Here is a 27,917-nt window from a genome sequence, read left to right on the forward strand (position 1 = left end):
CAAAATTTAACCTCAGTTTAATTCAACATCCAGGCTATTCCATGTGGGCATATGAATAACAACATGTAGTTTGAGGATGTTATACTTTACCATGAATTCATCTTCACTAATTTCAAGAACCTTCTTGCTATGTATCAATAATGTTATTATATTTCCCTCTTATTATATATAACAATTTTACACCTTCTCATCTCCTTTGCTTCCTACTTCACTTGAGGAATTAATCATAAGACAGTTTCCAAAATATTACACACCACATATTCAAAGAACTATAAGCATAAATATTCTACATTTTCTGCTATCACAATTGATGTAACATACTCTGTCCTATCTAAGCCAATTCCTTTGCTTGTGTACTATATATCCCATCTTATTTCACCTAATACTTAAAAATTACCTGCTTTGAACTTACTTCAGCTGTCACTCTACTACTTTATATTGCTATTATCCTTTAAAGGTAAAGCCTAATTCCTTCATTGTATTCACTTGTAAACTGTGTCTAATCAATATTTTTTCCCATTCCTTTTGTTTTCTTTCTTCCTTCCTTCCTTCTTTTCTTTACCTTTCTTTTTTTTTATTTTTATTTTTTAACGTTTATTTATTTTTGAGACAGAGAGAGACAGAGCATGAACGGGGGAGGGGCAAAGAGAGAGGGAGACACAGAACCGGAAGCAGGCTCCAGGCTCTGAGCCATCAGCCCAGAGCCTGACGCAGGACTCGAACTCACGGAACGTGAGATCGTGACCTGAGCTGAAGTCGGACGCTTAACTTAACCCAGGCGCCCCTCCCTTCCTCCCTTCCTTCCTTCCCTCCTTCCTTCCTTCCTTCCTTCCCCATATAGGGAGCAAATTTTTCCTATAATTCTGTCAAATTGTTCTTTTTAGAAAACAATACATTATCTCCAATTGCCAATTGCATAGATCAATTTTCACTTACCTCTAACTAGATCTAACCACATTCTTTGAAAAGTCTGGCACTGTCTTAATATTCTTAAAATATTTTATAGTTTCTGTAATGACCCTCTGCATTTTTTTTTTCACCCCAATTCACTGACCGCTACTTTTTAGCTTCATATTCCATTCCTTAAACTCTCTTGGGTCCATGGTCTCAGTCTGCAAACCTCTCACTTCCCTATCAAGATTCACTGCAAACTAATTTAATTTGTTTCTTGTTTTATTTATTAGTTTTTTAAAATTTATTTTGAAAGAGAAAGCGTGTGAGCAGGGGAGGGTGAGAGAGAGAGAGAGAGAGAGAGAGAGGGAGAGAATCCCAAGCAGGCTCCGTGCACTCTGTGCAGAGTCTGACACACAGCTCGAGCTCATGAAACTGTCAGATCATGACCTGAGCCGAAGTTGAATGCCTAACTGACTGAGTTACCCAGGTGCCCAGGTTTCCTGGTTTTAAATGTCATCTCTATATGACTAGCTTTCAAATGTATATATGTCACCCAGACACCTCCTTTAAAATAGCAACAAGCATACCTGAAAGCTTACCTTAAATATCTTCACTCGACTCTATTATGTGTCTCAGCTTATATGTGCCACACTGATATCCTGATTTCTATGCCTCTCAACCATACTTCTCTTCTTCCAGATATCCCCATTTTAGAAAATTCTATTCCTAATCTTTCAATGGAGTGAATAACCTTAGAGTAAACCATGACCTTTTTTTTTATCCAGTCCTTCAGAAAAACCTGAATCTTCTTTAGAAATATATTCCAGGGGCGCCTGGGTGGCTCAGTCTGTTAAGCACCCATTTTGGCTCAGGTCATGATCTCTTGGTTGGTGAGTCTGAGCCCCACGTTGGGATCTGTGCTGACAGCTCTGAGCCTGGAGCCTGCTTTGGATTCTGTGTCTCCCTCTCTCTCTTGCCCCTTCTCACTCACACTCTGTCTGCCTCTCTCTCTCTCTCTCTCTCTCTCAAAATTACAATAAACATTAAAAAAAGGAAATATATTCTACATGTGATCATTAATTGCCATCATCACATGTCACCTTAGTAGCAGTCCCAGTCATCACTATCTCTAGGCTGTATTATCACAATAGCATCCTAGCTGTTCTCCCTGCTTCTTCCCTTGGGATCATACAGCCAAAGTCTATTCTATAAAAGGGAGTCAGAGTGATTCTTCAAAACAGTATCTCCCTCCTAGAATATAAGTTTATTAAGATAAGGGCATTTTGCCTGTTTTTCCTTTCTTTTTTCCTACTGCTGCAGAAAAGTTTCTATTACAATAAGAAAGTTTAAGGAAAAGGAGGTACTAAATAAATAGTTATGAAATTAATGAATGAATGACTCATTTCATTTCACATCTAGAGGTAAGACTTTCCATCTCAGTGAAATACAAAATATTTATTATAAACAAATTAAATAATGAATTAAATAAGCTTTTTAGAAAATATTCTATGTGTTACATAGTAAAAGGTTCCAAAGATACAAAAATGATTAAAACACAGTTATTCCCTTGAGTATGGCACAAGAGAATAGACATTCATAGCAATTCAAAATTATAGTCTATGAAGTAGTCAACCATATTGTAGGAACATTTTGTCATCTTTCAGAAGATAATTAATAACAAGGTGAAAAATAGGACGATGAATACTACAAAGGATTTAAAATATGTGATTTAAAATCACATATTTAAAATATGTGATTGAATGAAATTTGGTTTACATAGACTACCAATGTACTGCTTTAAAAATTTTGTTATAAATAACAAAATCCCAATTCAAATACAGTAAACTGATACCAGATTTACTGGTCCATGTAATCAAATAATTTGCAAGTAGTCCTGACTTTATGCAGAGTGAGACTGATTCTGGCTTTTTGAAAATCCTCTCAGCCTTACACTTATGTATATTTTGGCTGTGTCCTCTTGCTGGATTTCCTGATGGCTGTCAGATGGCATCCAGTAGCTCAGCTACACTGCTCAAGAAAGTTTTTTGATGTCACTATAGAGTTTGACGTTTTACATTCTTCTAAAATCTCCAGCAGGAGATTCTGTTTTGTAGACTTTCTGCCAAATGGTTATTTAAGGTATTAAAGTGCAAAAAAGTGTCAAATTTACTTTAAAACAAGTTTGCTTTCCGTGTCTAAACAAACAAAAAAGGGTTAAAAAAACCCACTTCTTTCACCTTTGTAAACAGAGAGCAATGATGGTAGAGAAAATTCTCTGGTTTCTGGTCTCCCATTTCTGTGTCAAGTCCTAACGCTGGAAATGGGAAAAGATGTCCTTACCAAAACATTCACTATGGATGACCTCATTGTCTAGCCAGTGCTGACTCTAGTTACACCACTCTTCTGGTCAAACCCTTGTGTAGCTTCTGGGTCTTTGTGTATTTGAGAGCCATGAAAACTCAGTGTGCAGCCTTCTTACATCATCATAGTGTAATTACATTAAGAGTCACTGCTTCCTCTTAGAGGATACATCAAGGATCTGTTTCTCAGGAGCCACAGATAGGGAGACATCCAACCTATCATAGTCTCTGAGATCTGATCCTTTTTTCACCCCCTCCAAAGACACCTATCTCTATTTCCCTCAGCATAATCCTCCCTAATGTCTTATAACTTGCAATTCATTATCTTAACCTCTTGTACATTGCTTTGGACAGTACTGGACAGTTTCTTCCAAGATGCTTTCTTTTCATCCTCATCCATCCTCTACTGTATTTCAGAATGCTGACCTGTGACTTCTGCCAGGTCCTACTAATGTGCTATACTTGCAGAAAGTCAGAGGTGAGAGGAGAATAAGGTCAGCTATTCATTTCCTCTACTCCCACACTGACAGACTGTAGGTTGTCAGTAACTGTGTTTACATAAGTTCATAGTTCATGTCAGAATGTTCTATACTACAGCTACAGTTCTCTCCCTGGTTTCTATTAACTGCATTCTTAGCTTTCCTTTCAGCAGTGTGGAAGGGAAACAGCTCCACACTGTTCCTAAATTCGGGATGATCAATCACACGTTGCTGTTTTCCTTTAGCCCTTCTCAAATCCTTTATTCTTTTCATTCAACTCTTCTGGATTATTCTGAGTGAACCACAGCTGGTTTCCTTTGAATATTCAGACAACCTTTTCAAGCATTCTTCTAAATAATTTCTTTCATTTTCAGCAATCACTGTATCTCCCAAACTGCACTTTATTTAAAAAATTTTAACCAATGTATTGATTCCCTGGCTAAAATATTCCTCAGTCATATCAGAAAATCACCAAAGTTCTACCTGTCTGATACTCTAAGGCATCAATTATCCATTTTCCATTTTCACTAGGGTCCAATTGTACGCCACTTGCTCCCAGCAATGCTATTTATGATGCTTCACTACTGCTACTTATTGCTCTTAAAAATGACTTTTTTATACCAAGTTCACAGACATCTAAAGGTTTCAATAGTCTAGGTGTTGAGAGAAATGGTAGTTTATAGACACAAGTAAAAATTGACTCCTTTCTGACACCGTGTTGCTTGTGGTCACTAGATACCAAATAAATTCTTATAACTAACGGTTTACTCTCTTTTTCAAGGGGGTCATTTTGTTTCAGTTCCTCTCTCATCTAATCATAGGAATTGAGATCTAGTCCATATGCTTAAACAGAGAAACTGATACCGTCATCAGTGTTCTTTTCTCCTCACTTCATTTCACTCCTTCCCAACCCCACATTTTTTTTTCTCCCAAATTCAGAATACAGAGGAAACGCTTAGGTTGAGGTGTATGGATGTAGGAGGGAAAGAAATAAGCAGGGTTTTCAGCATTAATGCTGTCTGAGCTCAGCTCCTCTTAACCAGTAATTCTTAAAGTATGGTCTCCAGAACAGCAGTTGCAGCATCACTTGAGATTTGTTAAAAATGCACATTTGCATTCCCCATCCCAGATTTATTGAATTAGAAACTCTAGGGGTGGGAAATAGCTGTTTGTGTTTTAAAGAGCCCCTTAGGAGATTCTAATGCAGCTAAAATGTGTTACAGCCAAAGTGTGAAAATCATTAATCTAGGGGAAAAAATACCTTTTAAGATAGCTATGCATGGATAAATTGTTTTTTTTTTTTTATTTAAAGGTATTTTAGTTGCAGCGCTTTCATTTTTCTTATTATTTTCAATCATTCCCTTAATCTCCTTTGAGACAAGAAAAAAAGGCTCCAAGACTATTTTTTGTCATTGTTTCAACTTCATGCTTTATTAATTTATATTGATTATGTCTTTATCGTTTCTTTGAGTCAGAGGTAGAAATGTGTTTGACTATCAGTGTGAGTTTAGGGTGTGGGAATCTGGGTACTGGAAATTCAGGTCTTGTGTTCCACATCTGTATCACACTCCTACTTATTTCTGAGGCTTAGGTTTTCACTCATCATTCAAATTAGACTTGTTATTTGTGTCTTCTTGAAGCAGTTCTGTTTTTACACTCCTCTTCACTTTCCTTATAGTTTACCTTCCATTAATAAAGAGTCTTATTTAACCAAAGAAGGGGACCATGTTTTTATTTAAGTAGATTGGAGATAAGCACAATTTTTGCCAATTCTTGAAGAATGTGATAATTTCAACAACGAGAACACATATCGTGGGGCTCACATTAATTTCACGAGTAAGTTTGCTTCAAAGTTGTTACAACTAGCCTACCCACGTGACATGTTTCATCCATCTCAGGGAAACCTAACTGGAATTTCTACAGTGTTCATCCTATCTAGCACGTGTTTAACAAAGCATTCAAGACCAAACTCCATCATTTTAAAATTTAGTCAATTATTTAATAATAGAACAATCAATTGAGAGTTGGCAACAATGCTATCTAGCTTTCCTGTTGATGATGAAATTTAAGACAAAGCCTTCTACACAACCACAATAATGCTAAAAATAAGGGCCAATAATATCATCATACTTAAAAAATGAAATCAATATTATATATGTGAGTGTATATTTACCCATATTTATAAAACACTACCCATTCTTTTAAATGATCATTTTTCTAAGTATCTTTACAAATATACTTGCACTATAAGGCTCAGAGCTATAAATTATAAATTAAAAAGTCAATATTTTTAAAAGAATAAAAATTGAATTTATTGATAAATTAATATATGATTGAATGCATATACAAATTTGTGTGGACTGGTTAGATCTTCTAAGATATTGATATAATGAAGAAGCTTCTCTTCACTTTCTTTTGAAAATGTCACATTTTAAAAGCTTAGTATGTTTTTTCAACTTTGCATTTAGATTCCTTTTGAAATTGATGAAAATTCTGTCCTTTGTACATCTGTAATGTGTATGCATATTCTGTTTTCTTTCAGTGTGTTTAAGGCTTTCCTGTATCATAGCTTATAATTTTCTGCTTTTATGAATATTCTAAGATTTTGAGGCTGTTTATTGCCCTTCAGTAATGCCCAACAGAACTTACTTTAAGCAGCCAGATAAAAGTCAAGCAAGTGTGAAGAGTACAAATTGTACTTCCTAATGGTGTGAGAAAGTATCCATAAAGCTATTTGAAATGGACTAAAATTCTAAGCCCGGATAACTAGGTCACTTCTGTCATTTACAAATGGGTAATTTTTAGCAAATTCTTATTTAAATAAAACACTATTTCCCCAAATCCTGCCTAAAGACCCTAACTAAAAACTATCAGCCGAGGTCTGCAAATTAAAGGGAGAGATGGTTTACTCTATACTTCTAAAATATAATAACAACACTGTCTGTGTATATCTACTATATACTTGTAGTTATCTCTTCTTTATACACCTTCAAATACTATTCAGTTATTCTAAATATCTCTGTTATAAAACAAATATATGTTTTATAACTGTTGACCAAATTATGCCTGAGAATATCTTAAGTATGTATTTAAAACAAACAACTCATAAAACCCCAATTAAAATGTTTCTACTTCTACTTGAAAAAGAATATTAGATGCCATTAAATAAAATTTAAGCTTAAAATAGAACATTGTTTTATTTTTGTTCACATGGCTTTAAAACCCATATATTTTGTTCAAAAAATAAGAAAGTAATTAATCATACCTGCAATGATAATCTTTCTCAAATTTTGTACATGTGGTATTATCCTTGCAAGGAAATGACTCCTGTGGTGTTTGAAGTTGTCTCTTACAAAGCTTGCCTGTAAATATTGGTGAACAGATGTACATGGTGTCCTAGGAAAGATCAGAAAGTATTTTTTATTAAAGTTTTTGGATATTTCAAAGAAAATGAAATGATTCTTATCTGGAGAGACATAGAAGCTATTTTCATAAGCATATAGAAGTTCTCTGTGGAACGACATGAAAGATTATATTTTCTAAAATGTCACAACAGTGTATCCCATCTCATACACTTTTCCTACCACTTGAATGTAACATTCCTTAAACTGAGAATTAGAAACTATCACTTTCTCCTCCTTGTAGGTAAGCAAGCTGTGATGCTCTTTCATTTTCAAGGCTATGTTGAAAAGGCCAGATAATGTCTGTCTACTTATCTTAGGATGCTTGCTCTTGGCACCCAGAGCTGTGAGGAATGCTCACAGCTGTGAGGAAACCTAGGCCTTACAGAGAAGTTACATTTAGGGTTCTGGATTGATAGCTCCAGTAGAGGGCCCAGTTGACAGACAGCCAGTAGCAACCACCAGACATGTGAGTTAGGATGCCTTGAAGATATTAATATGAAATCATAATATAAATTCAAATATGGATCTTATAAAAATAAAAAGTGAATTGTGGAAATTATTACATTATTTCCTAGTCTTATTTATTAAAATGTTAAAATATAAAAATATCAAATATACAAAATATTAAAAAGGAATAACAAAAAATGAAATGTTTACAAAATTACATTATTACATTACATTACATTTTTAAAAAATGTTTAGTTACTTAATTTAAGAGAGAGAGAGAGCAAGAGAGCGTGAGTGGGGAGAAGGGCAAAGGGAGAGAGAGACAATCTTAAGCAGGCTCAATGCTCAGCGCTGAGTGTGAATGGGGCTGGATCTCACCACTGTAAGATCATGACCTGAGCCAAAATCAAGAGTCGGATTCTTTAAGCCACTGAGCCACCCAGGTGCCCCTAAAGATTGTTTTTAAATGTTTTATTGTTTGTTTGTTCATTTTTTACTTAAAATAGGAAAAAAATGTAAATCAACAAATGAAGTATCTTTTCTGATATTCCCGAGTTTGAATTTTATAATATGTTAATGCAACCTTAATTATATTTGTACTTTTGTAAATATATATATATATTTACCATTATATTTATTATATATTTACCATTATATTATATATATATACGATATATCTATATCTATCTATCTGTATACCTATCTATCTATCATCTATATCACTCTCTTGCTAAATTCAGACTTACATTTGCAATATGAACACAGTTAGTACCATTCTGACATGGTATTGAGGGACACCCACGGACATCAGTTTCATGGTTTTGATTGAAAAATCCTTCTGGGTATTCATAAATGTAAGCAGAGCTTTTGTTTTGGCAAATTTCTCCTTTCCAACAAGACTGAGAAATATACCATTTCATTGACTTCTCACAGTATGGACCTTAAAAGATCACACAGACACACAAAGAAAATATTAGCATAAAATGTAGCAAAACTCATTATAAAGAATGTCCTCAGAGTTCATTATAAAAAAAAAGATGTATCATGGCATAATTTATGTATCATAAAACATACCCATTGCAGATAATTTACACATTGCAAAATAACTTTTGCAAATGTGTAGAGATATTTGACCATCAGCACAATCCAGTTTTAGCGTATTTTGATTACCCAAATAAGAGTTATTTTATTATTACTCTTTGTTCCCAACTCCAGCCACAGACAACCATTAATCTTTCTGTCTCTATAGATTTTCTTTTCAGTGCATTTCATATAAATGAAATGGTACAATATGTTGTCTCTTATGATTGACCTCTTTTGCTTGGGATAAAGTTTTTGAGGATTTGTAATGTTATATCATGTACCAATATTTTGTTAGTTTCTATAGATAAAAAGTAATTGACAATATATACCTTTTGTTTATTCATTCATCAGTTGGTAAACATTTGGGTTGTTTCCACTTTTTAACATTTATTGAGATATAATAGACACATAAAATTATATTAGTTTTAAGTTTACAACATAATGATTCAATATATTTACATATTATTGCGAGATGATCACCACTTAAGTCTAATTAACATTCATCATTACCCATAGAGTTACAAACTTTTCTTGTAATTCAGAACTTTTAACATCTACTCCCTTAGCAACTAACTTTTATGAATAATTAATTGAGGCACAAGTATTTGGGTGGATATGTATTTTCACATCTCCTAAACAAATTTCTTCCTGAGGTATATGGTAAATATATGTGTAACTTTTTTGTGTGTGACAGTTTGTAAGGACTACTATTAATCCTTTCCATATTTGCTAGGTCTATATAGGTTTTCTATTTCTTCTTGATACAATTTTAGTAATGTGTCTCTCTAGAATTTGTCTATTTATGTTAAGTAGTCTAATTTGTTGGTATTATGGTGTTCATAGTGTTTCTTTATAATTTTTTTTATTTCAAATGTCATTAATAATGTCCTCAATTCAAACACTTGGTTTTATTGATTTGTGCTTTCTCTTATTTTTCTTATTCACTCCAACTGAAGATATATTCATTTTGTTTTTCACAAATATCAGTGTTTAGTTTCACTGATTTTTCTCTCATGTTTTAGTGATTTTTGCTCTAATCTTACTATTCCCTTTCTTTTGTGTGCTTCTGGTCCAGTTTGTCTTCTTTCTCTTTTTTTTTTTTTTTTAAGGTAGAAACTGAGAATATTGATTTGAGACATTTTTCTTTTTTAATGTAGAAATTTAGAACTATAAATTTCCCTATCAGCATTGTTTTAGCTATATTTAATAAATTTTGATACAGTGTGTGTGTGTGTGCATGTGTAATTTCTTCTTTGACTAGGTTACTTTAGAAATTTGTTCAATATCCAAATATTTGCAAATTTCCCAACAGTTTCTGTTGCTGATTTCTAAGTTAATTCTGTTAAAATTGGTAAGCATATATTGCCTGAATTTTATTTTTTCCCCACTTAGTTATTTTAATGAGTACAAATCACAGGGTTTTAAAAAAATTATTTCTAATGTTGTGCAACCATCACTACTATATAATTCCAGAATATTCCCATCACCCCCCAAAAAACCCTATGACTATTAATACCCTTCAGTTGCCCTTTCCTCAATGTCTTTGCACCCACTAATCTAATTTTTATTTCTATGGATTTTAAATTCTGAATTTAAATCTATGAATTTAAAATTCATAAAATTATGCATGTTAATTCTTTCAAATTTATTGAAACTTATTTTATGGGTATGTTCATTTGTTTATATATTGTCTACCAGCACCAGAGGTGAGCAAGTGCGTGTTTGGTACTTGATGCAATGACAGAATGAGTGCCTCCTTGAAGTTTGTGCCCTGGGCAAGTCACTTGCCTCCCTCTTGTCCCCACACTGACAAAATCATATGAATAGAATTAATAAAGTGATGCTATTAAGGGCCAAGCCTCGGAGTTCCGCTGTAGTTTTTGTAAGACCTGGATCACTAGGTGTTTTACTGCAGAGTTGAGAAGGTTTTGTGAGATTGTATTCAATAGGTTTTCATTAGGCACATCATTGTGGCAATAAAAAGTAACTACAGTAGTGGCCTGACAATTCTTGCCATATCTGTTAATTCCTAGATTTCAATAACATAACTTACTCTTTCATTCTTGTTCGCTTGAACAGGGCTTTGGGCAATCCACACATGTTAGAGATGAATGGGAAAATATCTGACTTTCTGCTAAAAAAGGCAAATTGACCTCCAGAAATTATCTACAGAACATTTTAAAAAGTATTTGTATTCCAAGTTCATAAACTTTGTTAACCAGTTCTCTGTATATGTCAAAGCTAACAAGTATGTAACATTTTCATTAGAAAAAGTCTTTACATCAAACCCATTCATTGTTTTGTGAACAGGAACATCAAGAAGCATTTAGTATGAAAAATTAAGTTACTTAGCAACAGTATACAAGACAAAAAAACCCACTTAGATGATATGCTGTTAATTCATTTGAGGTTTGGATTGTGTGTTAAATTTTAAAAACAACAACATAAAGGCAGTATAAAATGTTGAATGACCACACCACTGACATTATTGTATTAAAATAAAGCAACCTCAGGGCTGAGTGGTTCATTCAGTTAAGGCTGAGTGGTTCATTCAGTTAAGCATCCGACTTCAGCTCAGGTCGCGATCTCATGGTCCGTGAGTTCAAGGCCTGCGTCGGGCTCTGGGCTGAGGCTCAGAGCCTGTGCTCAGAGCCTGGAGACTGCTTCAGATTCTGTGTCTCCCTCTCTCTCTGACCCTACCCTGTTTATGCTCTGTCTCTCTCTGTCTCAAAAATAAATAAACATTAAAAATAAATAAATAAAATAAAATAAAATAAAATAAAATAAAGCAACCTCTAATTTCAGGAAATCACTACATGAATAATTATTTTGATCAAAAAAAGAAATGAATGTGTATTTCTCAATGTTGTTATATATTAACATCATATTATTCTACTCCATAATTAAAAATAGGGAATAATATTTAATTATATTTAAGACATAGATGTTAGCCTCATGGTAGGATATTTTATGAATGATACTACATTATATGATTGTAATTCTTGGTATTTCCATTACACATATATGTGTATTTTTTTTTATAAATTACTTAAAACAAATTTTGGATTTATAAAGGGCCATAATTATCCAGTGTAGATTTTAATTTTCTTTTAAGTTAAACTAATTTTTCTAGGGGTTAAGCAACTTCGCACACATCACATAATTAGTTAATTAATGACAAATTAATAATAAAATTTTGTGCATTCCACCTAATCCTATTATAATTCTATGCTCTTTGACCACACTAGATTAGTTAAAAAAAAAAAAGTAGAAGATTCAAATACCAATTGATTTTTACCATTAATCTAATAGTGAAACTCTAGTACAATATTAAGTTGTCCAACATTATATGTGGAATACAAAAAAGACACAAAAATAATTATTTACTTGGCTTCTTCTACAAACAAAATTATATACTCTAAATATGAATCTTTTGTCATTTATGCAGTTTTCCAATCTTTTACATATGTTTTCATCCTTTTAACAGGGAATTTCTAGATAAAAAAATAATTTTGGTGAATTCCAGTTTATTTATTTATTATTTTTTTTTATGGATTGTGATTTTAGCACCATGTCTAAGAGCTCTCCTTCAGTCATTATATTCCAAATGTTTTCATCTATAAAATTGTTATCAAAACTCTAGAGTTTAGTTTTGTAATAATGTCACAGCATATGACATAGCATATAGAAAGTAATTTGTTAAGAATATAAGAAATATATTGCATGGGTAATTAAAAAACATTTATAAAGAATAATAAATTGTTCTTTGTGTGATTGTAGTTACTTTATCGTTGTTGTTCTATTAATGGATATGTGGTTTCTTCCAAGATACTAAAATTGCAGACCAAACTGTGATTTCCTAAACATTAATTGAATTGTGTTTATGAGGCTTGACATGTAGTATTATTCAAGAAAGAATGGCAAGATTAAGAGAAATTTACTCTTTAGTGTGACCTGATATATTGGGCTTAATGGAAGTTTTGTGCAAAGTAGATCATGAGTAAGGGAGATGATTTCTCAAAAAAGAATGGATGTTGGAATTGTCATTCATCACAGAAGATTAGCACTGCTAGAGAGAACTGAAGATTCACAAAGATGAAAAGAGGTTCTTCTCTTGGCCTCAGAAACTTAAGCCTAGGACTCTAATAAAGGAGATATATTAGGGCACTCTTGTTGAGGAGGTATATAAGTGGTCCACTAACACTAGGTCCTAACCTCAGGGTCAACTGTGTCTTTGTATGAGCTAGTCTAAATGTTCTCCATGATGTGAATTCAGAGGTCAACTCATCTAATGTCTAAGTAAAAATTTCCTGACTTAACTCCTTTTTATTATCCTCTTAATAATGCCATATTGTGCAGTGATAGTGTGGATTTAGCATTGTTATAGGAAATTAAAAAGAGATTTTTGTACAAACTTGATACAACGTAGCATGGGTTAGTGGCAAAGAATCATAGTGGCCCGGAATGATCCACCAAATAGTAAAGAAGGAGCCAGCAACCAGGTAAGCTGATATCTCACGGTGACAACCATATTGGTTTTTGGAACACTGTGGCAGAGACAGTAAAGCTTCCAGTTATGCAAAAGACTACCTGAACTTCATAGACACCCATATATGTTCTAGCCAATGTTTCCTTTTTAAAAATTCTGGGTGTCTAGACAAGTCAAAGTCTTTGAGTACTAATACATATTCTTCCGTCTCTTACTTTTCTTGCACTCGCCACATGAAAGTCACATGTTCTAATGGTATATCTGGATTTCTGAGTTGCTACTTGGAAAAAGTCTGCCCTGCAGAGGCACCAGACATTCAATGGCCTTCATGTGAATAAGAAAAACATTGATCTAAGGTGTATTAGCTAATTCAACATAACTCAGCCTAATATGACCATTACAAAACATTTTACCAAATTGGGTTCTGCCACAACAAGAACTTAAAATTTATGGTATAAATTTTAATTTATGAGTGGAGAGCAGTGAAGTAATGTGAAAGGCTGAAAATATAACAATCCCCATTATAAGATATCACCTACTATAGCTTAAAAGGAACTTGAATGCATACTTATTCAACAGCTATAACAGAGGAGGTTGGAAAATAACAAAATTAGGGGCACTTGGTGACTCCGTCAGTTAAGCATCTGACTTCGGCTCAGGTCATGATTTCATGGTTTGTGGGTTCGAGCCCTGCGTTGGGCTCTGTGCTGAGAGTTCAGAGCCTGGAGCCTGCATCAGATTCTGTGTCTCCCTCTCTCTCTGCCCACCCCTGTTTGTGCTGTCTCTCCCTCTCTCTCAAAAATAAACAAACATTAATTTTTTTTTAAGAAAATAACAAAATTAGTAGAATGTTTCAGTTGCTATTTACTGGTTTTGGCAAAAAATACATAAAATAGAAGTACTAGGGACTATTTGCAAACCAAATGTGAGAATGTATGTATGGGAAATATTAGGGACCAATATGAAGAATGAAAATGAAGTATGGTTATTTATGGGTATGGATTTGGTGTGGCCTAGAATATGGGTTCTGTTTCTATTTCTTCATTTTATTAAAGTGTTTGTGTAAGTCACTATGTGAAAATAAACCACATTATATCAAAATACGGGGCATAAAAAAACCTTGTTCAATGTAAAAACAATTACTGAAGGGTAAATGCATAGGTAGGTGACTTACCTTTCCATTTTAGACTTATTAAAATGCTAAGGCACATGTTCACTGCAAGCTGAATTTGCATACAAGGATACATTTTGTTTTGTTATGTTTTATATGAGCAGCTACATAAAGCACAAGTAAATCGTGCAAAAACGTTAGGGAAGCATAATATAATATATCTAAAAAAACATAGCCTATTTGGTAGGAACAATTCAGGAACCTGAATTTAAAAATAAGCACTTAAATAGCTCAAAAAATGTTATCATAGAGAAAGGAAATAATTTAAAGTTAACATCAATAGTTCAGATTCTTCAAAGTTTTTTTTTTTAATTTTTTTAATGTTTATTTATTTTTGAGACAGAAAAAGACGGAGTGTGAGCGGGGGAGGGGCAGAGAGAGAGAGAAAGACACAGAATCTTAAGAGGTTCCAGGCCCTCAGCTGTCAGCACAGAGCCCAATGCAGGGCTCGAAATCACAAGCCATGAGATCATGACCTGAGCTGAAGTCAGACACTTAACCGACTGAGCCACCCAGGAGCCCCAGATTCTTCAAAGTTCTTAAAAAATAAAATAGGTTTGTTAGTTTCATTTCAATAAAGTTTAAAATATGAAAATTACAATTCATTTCTAATGAAAAATAAACATACATGAAAATGCAGGCTGCAGACAAAAAGTGGCATTTTTTACCTAATTAACCTGAAATACTTTCTCTTTTCAAAGTGTGGGGCAGAAACAACAAATGCTTTCATTATGACTGATATGCATTTGGCATCTAATATATCAAAGTGTTTTTTAGCTCATCATATACATTTCTCTTTAATTTACCATTCTTTAAAATTAAAAAAATGTTCACATATTTTGTATTTATTCTGCATTAAAGAATATTAAATATCTGCTACGAAAGGTTATTTTTCTCTTTTGAACATGCATCTTGCAAAAGAATATTGGAGTAACAGTGAGGGAGAGAGATAAAAATTTCCTGATCATATCAACTGACATATTCCTATCAGTCAATTGATGTATATATCTATGTATTGTACGCATGTATGATGTTATCTTTCTATCCTTCCCATTTAGGTACTCAAAAATACAATCATTTATTGTAAGTGTTAAGAAAATTAGTGTACATGGGTGCCTGGGTGGCTCAGTTGGCTAAGCATAAGACTTTGGCTCAGGTCATGATCTCACGGTTTGTGGGTTCAGCACCACATCGGCTCTGCACTGACAGCCTGCTTCGGATTCCATGTCTCCCTCTCTCTCTGCCCCTCCCCCACTCGTGCTCTCTCTCTCTCTCTCTCTCTCTCTCTCTCTCAAAAATAAATAAACATTAAAAAAAAAGAAATAAAGAAAATTAGTGTACAGAAAGTAGTAGTTCCTTTGTTTGGAACTAAAATTAGAATTTTTCTGGCAGAGAATAAATTTATCTGTATATTATTAATTTTCAAATGGCGATGAGCCTGTAATGAGTTGAAAGCGTTTGGTCACAACTATTCAAGAAGCGCTAGAGAAAGAGCATTACCATGTTGGAGTATTTAGGTAACAGAAAAGCAGGGAAATGGAGAGATTGGGTTATATTTGGATCACTAGGTCACTTGTCCCAAATCTTTACAACATTTGAAAATATCTCATGATTATGTGTGGTATTGTTGGATCTCTTAAAACCAACTATGGTGCAATACATACTATCAAAATTAAGTAATTTCCTTTACTTATATTGATTATACAGGTGGACTCCAAAGTCCTCACTTGAGTCTTGAACAACATGCAGTCACAACTAAAAATATATCATTGTAGGGTGCCTGAATGGCTCAGTCAGTTAATTGTCCAACTCTTGGTTTCAGCTCAGGTCATGATCTCAGTTTTGTGGGTTCGAGACCTACATCATGCTCTGTACTGACATCTTGAAGCCTGCTTGGGATTCTCTCTCCCTCCCTCCCTGCCCCTCCCCCACTCTCACTGTCTCTGTCTCTCTCAAAATAAATAAACTTAAAGAAAAATGTACCATTTTAATTACTGGTGATTTTGTTTACTTTTTCTCTTGAACCTAACATCTTCTCAGACTTTTTGTTTGTATGTCTGTCTTTCTGATATATATCCTCAATAATCTTTTCATGTTATTTGGGTAGGTCACAATGTTTCTGATTTTTAGCATGCCTAGGATGTTATTTGCTTGGCCTTCATGCTTGAACACAAGTTCATCTGTGTATAAAATTAAATGATGAACATAATTTGGGTTTAGAGCTTAGTAGATAAGAAAGATGTAGCTTATTTTTTTAACTCTGCCATTTTGTGCAGAGTTAAACTTCATAAAGAAGTTTGATGCTAATCCGATTATTTTTGTAAATTCCCTGTTGTTTTGTTATTTTTTAGGGTTGGGTTATTGGTTGAGCCCTTCTTGAATTTCTTAGGAATTTTAACATTTTCACCAACATGTGTTTTAGAGTGTCTTTATTTTTCCTACTTAATACTGTCTTGACCATTTCAATCTACTCCAGTCTTTCTTCAGATTCCTTCTTTTTTTTTTTATTTTACTCTTTTATTATTTACTATTTTTATATTTTATTAATTTCTCCCCTCTTTGATTTTGTTGCTTCCTTCTGGAATTTCTATTATATAAAGCCTGGCATATCTACAGCCATCTTCTATGATGCACATTTCCTCTTGGTTTTTTTTCCATGTTTTATTGTTTGCTTTCTGCTTTGGAAGAAGCCCTCAACTATATCTTTCAACACAAACACTAATCATTATACATGCTCTTTTTTAGGCCTGCGATTTTTAAATTAGTGATCATGGATTTAGTTTTTAAGAAATCTGAAATTATTAATAATTGTCAAAATATCCTTTTGGGTGCTCCCAAAAATACTTATTTTTTCCCTTAATTAGTACAGCTTTCTCAATAATTTATCACCTCCATTCAAATATAAGCTCCAGTCAGGTAGGTAATTTTGTCTACTAACTGACTTCACAAGCAAATAAAATAGTCTTTATCTTTGTCAAATTTACAATTTCTCCTCTAAATGTTAGTGAATGTAGACTCTTGTACAGGATTTCAGTGTTCTGATCGTAAGGGAGGTTTACGATGGGCAGCTCAGTGGATATACTGACACCTGATCTTCCCAGGATGAGATTACCTCACGTCTTCTAGCAGCCTTAAGTTCCATAAATCTCTGATTATCATTACCATTATCTGTGCTTACTTTAGGATTTTCCTTTGTTAGAATGCTCACTTCTGAGAGCTATTCCTTTTTTTAACTTTCTTTTTTCTCATCTAAGTCCACTTTACAGAAGATTAGCCCATCTCTGTATTTTCTTTGATTTTCTATCTAGCTTCCTCGTCTGCACTAAGATCTTTTCTAAAGTAGTTATCCCAATTCTTCCTACTGGAGTTTTTAAATTAATGCTCCTGAAGATTGCCTAGTGACCCATTCTTACAAGTTTGACTCTAAGCTTGGAATCTCTCCAAGATTTCAAAATAGGAAGAACTGCTCTTCTGACTGCCAAAGTATTTTATAGTGAAATGTTTCAAGCCATGTTTTTTTCTGTCTTGGTTTTTTAACCTATATAATACAATTGCCTTACAATTTTCCCAGAATTCCTAAAAATAATTTTGATAATGGTCCCCAATGTATTCCCCAGCAATGCCATGGTTGTTCATTTTAATGGAATGTGTAATGGAAAGGCATATAAACATACATACATAGACTCCCAAATTAATCAAGCTTTCAGACTTTTCTCACTTAAAAAATATTATCTCCCACAGATATGAAGTAAAACACTACTCTGATCCAGTATTTTAGATTAATGCTATGTTTACCAATATTTACTTTGTATCAAGTAATATAGTAACACAGAAACAGATTTTGATTGCATGAAGTCATGAGTTTACACAGAAATAGAGTAGATGTAAAAGATAAGTGAATAAATACATAATATGTTTAATGGTGGTAAATGGTGATATTGGTGATAAATGGAGAAAAAAGTTGCAGTGTATTTCAAACAAGGAGTTCTGGAGGGTAAGGCTACTTTGTACAGGGTGGTCAAGGAAAACCTCATTAATGAGGGGAATAACTGAGACCTATAGAGAGAAAGAAATGAGTCTTAGAGCTATCTTGCAAAAGAGTAATTTCAACACCCAACTCCCCTCACCTTGATGTATTTTTCATTTTTTTAAAGTACATAATACCTTCTAAAATAATACATATTGCAAGGATTAGTTATATTTATGATTTATTGTCTTCATTCAAACTAAGGTCCACACAGGTAGCTAATTTTGTCTGTTTTGTTAAATGACCTTTCATAAGCAAACAGAACACAGTTACCCCACAAGACTTCCCATAAATATTTGTTGAATGAATGCATGAATGAATAAATGAACAAAGAACACTTAGGCAGAGACAACAGCAAGTGTGAAGACTCTGAGTTGAGAGTATGCTACACTGTTCAAAAGCAGAAAGAAAGCTAAAGGACTGATCAACAAGGGGATACAAAAGGAGATAAGTTACGAGAAAGAAGGTCAGAAGGAGGGTGAAATGAGCTATTTCAGAAACTTAGGCTTTTGTCCCTTTTATGTTAAATTTTATGGAAAGTCAATGGAGCATTTTGGGCTGAGGTTTGGCATAATCTCACATTTTTAAAAGATTGCTTGAAAGTAGATTGTTGATGGCCAAGAAGAAAAATGGAGAGAAGAGACCAGGTTTTAGACTACTGCAATATTCCAGACATAGAATTATGGGACTTGGATTAAGATGCTAATGAAGAAGAGGGTGAGGAGGATCAGATTCTAAATATATGCTGGAGATGCTGATGGATTTAAAAGAGAAAGAAAAGATAAGGATAACTCAATGTTTTTTTGTTGTTTCTTTTTGTTTTTTTTGTTTTGTTTTTTGTTTGTTTGTTTTTGATGTGAGCAACCAGAAAATGAGGTAGTCAGTTGGTTGGCTGACTGATTTTTTTCTGAGATGCGAAAACAGGACTTAGGAGAAGAAATTGGAATTCAGTTTTAAACTTGTTGATTTTGAGATATCTATTACACTTACAAATGAAGATGTATTATAGGCAGTTAATCATAGTGATATGGACTTTGGGAATGAAGTCTAAACTGAAGATTTAAGTTGAGATTCTCTATCATATAAATAATATTCAAATCCGAGGGACTGGATGCAATCACTGAGGGAATAAATGTGGATACAGAAGAGAGCTTTGAAGTTTAATTCTTTGGTGCATGTCAATATACAGTAGAAATTATAGAGATAGAAGAGCATTCTGAAAAGGGATTGAGAAGGAACAACCAAAGAGTAAGGAAGCAGTTGATAAACAAGAGTGTATGTAGTATGTAAGAAGTTGAGCGAAAAAAATTTTCAGAAAAAGAAAGTATGTCAAATGCTGCTAAGGTAAGATGAAGGTAAGGTAAGATGTAGGTAAGATGAAGGATTAGATTGAATTAGTTAACAATTAGGTTTAGCAAAGGGGATTTAAACAGCCATTGATAGAGATGTTTTTGTGGAGTGGTGGGGATAAACATTTACTTACATGGGTTCAAGAGAGAATAAGGATGTATATAACTCCTGGGTGTTGAAAGTGGAGTAGTCTTACATTAAAATAAATAAATAATAAATAAATAATGAATGAATGAATGCATAAATAAATATATAAATTAATAAATAAAAATAAGGGGCATCTGGTTGGCTCAGTCGGTTAATCTTCTAACGTCGGCTCAGGTCATGATTTCATGGTTCGTGTGTTTGGGCCCCACATCAGGTTCTGCGCTGATAGCTCAGAGCCTGGAGCGTGCTTTGGATTCTGTGTCTCCCTTTCTCTGACCTTTCCCCACTTGCTCTCTCTTTCTCTCTCTCTCTCTCAAATAAAATAAACATTAAAAAAAAATCAAAGTGGAGTAGTCTCTGACCCAGTAGTATCCAGAATTTCACCTGAAATCTCATTAGAAATGCAGAATATCAGACTACATTCCAGAACTATCGAAACAATATCTGATTTTAACAAAATCACCAAGTGATTAATATCTAAACCAAAATTTATGAAATACTTGTCTAAATATCTCTTAAGTTTTATTTCATGAAGAACAGTAACATGAAGTAGAAACTAAGGAGCTCTTTGGCGTTTGTGGAGCATGTTTGTGAAAAGATGGGTTGAACTGTTTAGGGAGGGATGTTTGAGAATCAAGACAAGAAAGAGGGTGGTTTCTGGACTAATGTATTTGAGTAGGGTAGACAGAAATATGGGATTCTGTCAACAGGAAGAGGGATTAGCTGTGGTGGAAGGCACCAATATATAAGAAGAGAGACTGAGTTAGATAGGTAAAGAATTAAGTTGATAGGAGGTGTGCACGCAGAGCCTCAAGGTCTTTTTCTGATTGATTTTAATATTTGTTGAAATGTGAAAGGATGATATCAATGGAGTATAATGAAAGCGGTGGAGGTTTGAGGAGAAAATATCAGTATGAAATGGTTGTCATGAATATTGACAAAATGCAATATTAAAATCCAAGTATCAAGGACTATTGTTTTTATATCCAAAAATAAATAAAAGTAACACAACCATTTACACATGGGCCAAATACTTTAAACTAAAATTCTTAAGCAGAAAATCTCTTAAATTAGCTAAGTAACTTTTATTTTAATGGGAATCATAATGGGTTTCTATACAACAAACTAACTCTGCTATCCTAAGAGGGTGCATGTGTCCATAAAAAACAAAACAAAACAAAACAAAACAAAACAAAACAAAAGCAAAAAAAAAAAAACAACACAAAAACAATGAATGGAAGATCATCAATGTTTTATTATGACTTCAGTAAGTTCTTTGGATCAATACTTTAATGAAGTGTCAAAAATTTCCAAAGCAATTCTGTGTAAAATAATGTAGTAAGCTAGTTGGATATTTTATTCATGTGAATTCATTTCAGTGTACTTTCATGTAAAAATGAAGCTATTGTACTTGAAGGATAGGCCACACAAAGGCATCACCCAATGGAAGAGTAATTTGCTTTTCATTCTTATGGGAAGAGAAAGAAATGGTTGCTAGAAACACTCTTCAAGGACTAGAAAAGTGAAATAAGCAGCACATGCAAGCAAGTGAGAGAACAAATAGCTATCTTGTTGACCCATGTTTGATTATAGTTTTAAGACTTTGTTAAGATGAATAATTGATTCAAAATAAGAAAGAATATTTAATGCAAATACTTAACATTCATCTATGCTAAAACTAATTGTATGAAAGTTTTATATTTGGGTATTTCTGATAGATAAAAAATACTTTTAGGTTATTCATTTTATGCACACCTCAACAAACATCATTTGAGTACTCTTACTCTCATGTTATTAATTCAGTTTCAATTATGCATGGTAAGATATTTTAACAGTTAAAAATACCAACTTTGTTAACTTCCTAATGTGTGGCTCTCACTGCTCTGCTCTTCCAGTCATATCAGCAGGGTTGAGCCTACAAACTATTACAAAGATCTGAATACCTAAAATTTTCCTTTACAGCAAAGATCTGCAGTGTTTTTTTTTTCTATAAAGAGCTAGATAGTAATTATTTTACAACTTGTGGGCCATAGGGTCTCTTGAACTCTAGTATTGTATCATAAAAGCAGCTGTAGACTATATGTAGATGCAGGAGAGTGACTATTTTTTGCTTTTACGTTTGCATACAAATAGTTTTTAAAGCACTTTATTAGTATTAACCTAGCAATTTTGTGAAATAGACATTGTCATTAACCCATTTTTATAGAATGGATGTTTGTGTCTCCCCCAAATTGATATGTTGAAACCCTACACCTCATGTGATTTTATTAGGAGGTAGGGCCTTTCGGACGTAATTTAAATATAGGATTAAATAACATTAGAAGGGTAGAACCCTTATGAATGCAATTAATATCCTTATAAAAGTCACAAGGAAGGTTTTTTCACTCTCTGCTCTCGACTATGTGGGGATAAGACATCAGCAGTCTGTATCCTGGAAGAGGGCCTTAACTGGAATTTAACTACAGTGATACCCTGATCTTGGACTTCCAGTCTGCAGAACTGTTATAAATGAATTTTTATTGTGTGTAAGCCACCCAATCAGTGATATTTTTGTGATAGCACCCTGACTTGACTAAAATGGTCATTGTGGGTAAGATATTTAGGCACATGAAAGCTATAGCTCAATGCATACATCATTCTTACATCATTAATAAGAAACTTTGAGGAATGTCTGCAAGAAACACAAAATGCAAAACTGCATTTAGAGTAGTACCCAAAGTCTTGTGAATCATGCTTAGGATGAAAAAAATAAAAGGCACATAGAAACAAACAGATCTGGCCCATAAAATAAATCCATTCACATCCTCAAACTTGAAGCAGCAGGAGGCTGAAATCAAGAAGACTTTTAGAACAATGAGCTGGAGTATGAGCAAGTGTGGTGAAATCCAAATTTAATTTTAGTCATGCATTGACAAAAAGATCATAAGTCACATATCCCAATGTGCAATTTTAGCTCAGGATACGTGAGACTATGTACTATTCATCTTCCAAAGTTTTCATCTAATAAATAAAAATTTTTCTAGTAGAGAAAACTGCATTTCCAATTAGAGAACTACTTTTGAGCAACAGCAACAATTGATATTTACAAAAAAAATGGAAAGATCTGCTATTAATACTAAAATTATCTGTCTCAAGGTTACAATTACTGTATCTCCAATTAAGTAGGTGAGTAAAGGCTCTATAAATCTAATTTCATTTTCATGTTTAATCAAAGCCTTAAAGATTAGAACAGGGATCTACCCAATCTCTGGCCGAAAGTACTTCAATATCCAATACCAGATAAACAGACGTTTCTCAGTGAAAGTGAAAAAAAAATTCGTATGACACATATGAAAAGAGTTGGTACCTCAAAAGAGGAGTTAAAAAACACAGAACCCACCCTTCTCTGGAGCAGAGATGCTGCTAGAAGGAACATAGCATAGAGATGTACAATTCATGGACTGATAAAACATAAGATGTGCTTTGTAAAGAGAAAAAAAGTCAATCTTTTGATAATTCTAACCAAGGGAATTAAAATATAATAAAATAGTTAATTATTCTATGCTAATAAGTACTGAAAACTAAAAAACATATACTAAAGTCAACAGAAATAAATACAAAATGATTAATATATCAATATTTCCATTTAGAAAGTGAAAACCAAGTAAGAGAATGGGACAAAATATGTTTAACACCCATAACCAGCAAATAGGGCCTATTATGAATTCCTAACAAATCAAGAAAAATTATATCAATACATATAATGTAAATGTATATGTCTATGTTATAAGTGTGTATATTTTACACAAACACCTGCCATATGTATATTGCAAGAGACTTAAACAGACCTTTCACAAAGGAAGATAATAAATGTCCATTAAAATTCAAAGTTTTCAATATTATTAGTGTGTGTATATATATATATACACATATGTGTATATATAATATGCATATTATATATATATATGTATATATATAAATTAAACCAAAATGAAATGCTGTTACATACTTGCCAGAGTGAATGTGAAAAAAAGTAGGTGAACACAGAGTGATGTGTGATGATGATATATATATTATATATATAATACATATATATTTATATCCTTATAAAGAACAAACAAGAGACAAGTGCAGGAAAGCTTATAGTAGCATCATTCATATTTGCCTCAAATTGAAAACTGACTAAATGATGTCCATCATTAGAAGAGAAATATAATTTTGATATATTCAGACAATCAGACAGTACACAGTTATGTGTTTAGCTAAGGTTAAACTCTCCCAGATATCTGTACATTGATTTTATATCCTCCACTTTGCTGAATTCATGTATAAGTCCTAGCAATTTTTTGGTGGTGTCTTTTAGGACTTCTTTCTATATCATACACAAAAATAAATTCATAATGGATGAAAGACTTAAATGTGAGACAGGAAACCATCAAAATCCTAGAGGAGAACACAGGCAGTAACCTTTATGACACTGCAGCAGCAACTTCTTACTAGACATGTCTCCAGAGCAAGGGAAACAAAAGAAAAAGTGAACTATTTGGAGTTCATCAAGATAAAAAGCTTCTGGACAGAAAAAAAAATCAACCAAACTAAAAGACAGACTATGGAATGGAAGAATATATTTTCAAATCACATATCTAATGAAAGGTTAGTATCCAAACTCTATAAAGAACTCAGACTCAAGACCCAAAAAACAAATAATCCGTTTAAAAAATGGACAGAAGGCATAAACACACCTTTTTCCAAAAAAGGCATCCAGATGGTCAACAGACACATGGAAAGATGCTCAACATCGATCATCATCAGGGAAATACAAATCAAAACCACAATGAAATACCACCTCACACGTGTCAGAATGGCTAAAATTAACAACACAGGAAGCAATGGATATTGGGGAAGATTAAGAGAAAGGGGAAAACTCTTACACTGTTGGTGGGAAGGCAAACTGGTGCAGTCACTGTGGAGAACAGTATTGAGCTTTCTCACAAAGTTAAAAATAGAACTACCCTATGACAGGGCAATTACACCACTAGACATTTACCCAAATGATACAAAAATACATATTTGAAGGGGCACATGCATCCTGATGTTTATAGCAACATTATCAACAATAGTCAAAGTATGGAAAGAGCACAAATGTCCATTGACTGATAAATGGATAAAGACGAAGTAGTGTATATATACACAATGGAATATCACTCAGCCATCAAAGAGAATAACATCTTGGCATTTGCAATGATGTGAATGGGACCAGTTTATTATGCTAAATGAAATAAGTCAGTTAGAGAAAGGAAATACAATATGATTTCACTCATATGTGAAATTTAAGAAACAAAGGAGATGAACATAGGGGAAGAGAAAGAAAAAGAGAGGGAAGCCAACCATGAGACTCTTCACTATAGAGAACAACTGAAGGTCTGAAGGTTGCTGGAAGGGAGGTGGGTGAGGGAATGTGCTAAGTGGGTGATAGGTATTAAGGAGAGCACTTCTTGTGATGAGCACTGGATGTTATATGTAAGTGATGAACCATTAAATTCTACTCCTGAAACCAATATTATATTATATGTTAATAACTAGAATTTGAAAAAAATTTTAAAAATTCTCACAAATATAACATGAATAAAAAAGTCTAAACATAATAGAGAACATACTATAAAATTTCATTCATATGAAAATCAAATGAAGGAAAACAAAACTAAAATATAAAAATTCAGGACAATCTTTACTTAGGGAGTTGGGGGTAGGTGATAGTTATTTGGAAGGTATAAAAGGAGAGCTCCTAGGATGCTAACAATATTTTATTTCTTTATATCGTAGGTATATGGAATTTTACTTTGCGAGAAACTTGTATTCAAAAAATTAAATACAGTTTTAAAATACAGTTAAAGAAGTTAAAATGTAATAGTTGCATTTATTTTTTATTTTTTTATTTATTTATTTATTTATTTTTTATTTATTTTTTTAATTTTTTTTATTTTTTAATATATGAAATTTACTGTCAAATTGGTTTCCATACAACACCCAGTGCTCATCCCAAAAGGTGCCCTCCTCAATACCCATCACCCACCCTGCCCTCCCTCCCACCCTGCCCTCCCTCCCACCCCCCATCAACCCTCAGTTTGTTCTCAGTTTTTAACAGTCTCTAATGCTTTGGCTCTCTCCCACTCTAACCTCTTTTTTTTTTTTTTTTTTCCTTCCCCTCCCCCATGGGTTTCTGTTATGTTTCTCAGGATCCACATAAGAGTGAAACCATATGGTATCTGTCTTTCTCTGTATGGCTTATTTCACTTAGCATCACACTCTCCAGTTCCATCCATGTTGCTACAAAAGGCCATATTTCATTTTTTCTCATTGCCACGTAGTATTCCATTGTGTATATAAACCACAATTTCTTTATAATAGTTGCATTTAAAAACAGTTAAAGCCATGAACAAAATCAAAGGGAAAATAACTGGTTAAAAAATAACTTGTACTATATAGACAGGAAGATGTTCTTCCTTGTTTCTAGGAGTTTTTTTTTGTCATCGGTAATCAAATGTCAGCCAAGCTCAGAATCACGTGAGGGATGGTTAAAACAGATAGTTGGACCTTGTTTCCAAAGCTTGAGATTCAGTAGGTCTGCTTTTGGTACCAAAAATTGTGGATTTTCATTTCCAACAAGTTCCCAGGTGATGCTGATGCTATTGATGTAGGACCACATGTTATAAACCACTGACTTTTGCTATTCTCTTCACAATATACTTTCCTCCACTGACTCACTGTTACATTCATCCCAGCCCCAGCCAAGCCACATAATAGGAAGCATCCTTATCCTCCAACCACAATCACTACATTTAGAATGACACTATTAATACTTTCCTTAGAAACTTTACCTATATATTTCCTCTTTTGTCTAGGTTTCTAGTATCTTCACTTTGTGGCATTGCTTAGGGTTTATTTTATCCCCTAGAATTTTTGTCTTATGTCTGTTGAATAAACAAATCCCATAGATTTCTAAATTTTCTACATAGTTTTAAGTTTGTTTATTTTTCCTTTAGGTTCATATGCTTCTTGTCTTTAGTTCCTATTTCAAAGCTAAATTTAAACCCAGATTTCTGAGGACCCCCTTCTATGTTCCTAATGTGTAACGACTTTAAAATGAAACTTGCATCCTGGTAGCTGTCAGTCAATGACTGCAAATGCTTTTCTGTATATGAAATTTTTACTTTTCTCTTTCCTGGTGGAGTGTATCATTCCTTTCACTAACTTGCGAGAAAATTAACAATCCATTGCCCTCCTTTCATTATGCCCTCTCAGCAATTTTATTTCTATTCTTCTTCTCTTCTTTCCTGGTCTAACCCTGCTATTAAGACTTTTCTGATGGTCTGTGAGTTATCTTGTTATTTTCTCCATCCTAGTTTTACTTTTCACAAAAAATACATTCATTGAAAATAAATATTTCTCCTATGTTCTTCACCCTCTGCTTTTAGAACCAATACTTCCCTTGCCATGTTCCTCTTCTTTCTGGGCCACCAAAACGTGTTTTTAATATACAAGATTAAGTAAATTCCTGTTGGGGTGCCTGGGTGGCTCAGTTGGTTAAGTGCCAATTCTTGGTTTTGGCTCAGGTTATCATCTTATGGTTTGTGGGATGGAGCCCCACACTGGGCTCTGCACTGCATCGGACTGCTTGGTATTCTCTTTTTCCCCTCTCTGCCCCTCCCCTGCCTGCAGTCTCTCTCTCATTCTCTCTCTCTCTCTCTCTCTCTCTCTCTCTCAAAATTAAGTAAACTTAAAAAATAAAGAAATAAGTGCTGTCAACTTCTTGTGCTTGAAAAATATTGTTTTCTGTGTTTAATAAAAAGTCTCTGTTTTACATTTCATCAAATCCATCTCTTTTTCAAGACACAATTACATTTTTTAGAAGAGAAGTTTTGGGGACATATACCCTAAGTGTATGAATGCTTTGGAATTGTGTTTCATAAAAATATTCAAATACTATAGTATTCAGATAATGGGTTAAATATTAATTTGTATGTACATAGGTAACAGATCTCTTACCTCTGTCTGAAGATGATAGAAATATTATATTTTAAAATACT

At 33.5% G+C, this 27,917-nt stretch overlaps 1 protein-coding gene across 1 annotated transcript in view; it reads right to left on the minus strand.

Moving 5' to 3' along the window:
* EYS (eyes shut homolog) overlaps positions 1-27,917 on the minus strand; it is a 1,768,122-nt gene that overhangs the window by 1,510,077 nt on the left and 230,128 nt on the right. Inside the window, 2 exon segments of the mRNA XM_042939126.1 lie at positions 6,999-7,129; positions 8,331-8,524. Coding sequence (XP_042795060.1) covers positions 6,999-7,129; positions 8,331-8,524 — 325 coding nt within the window.

The sequence above is a fragment of the Panthera leo genome, chromosome B2 (genome assembly GCF_018350215.1).
Source record: "Panthera leo isolate Ple1 chromosome B2, P.leo_Ple1_pat1.1, whole genome shotgun sequence".
NCBI classification, from domain to species: Eukaryota; Metazoa; Chordata; class Mammalia; order Carnivora; family Felidae; genus Panthera; species Panthera leo.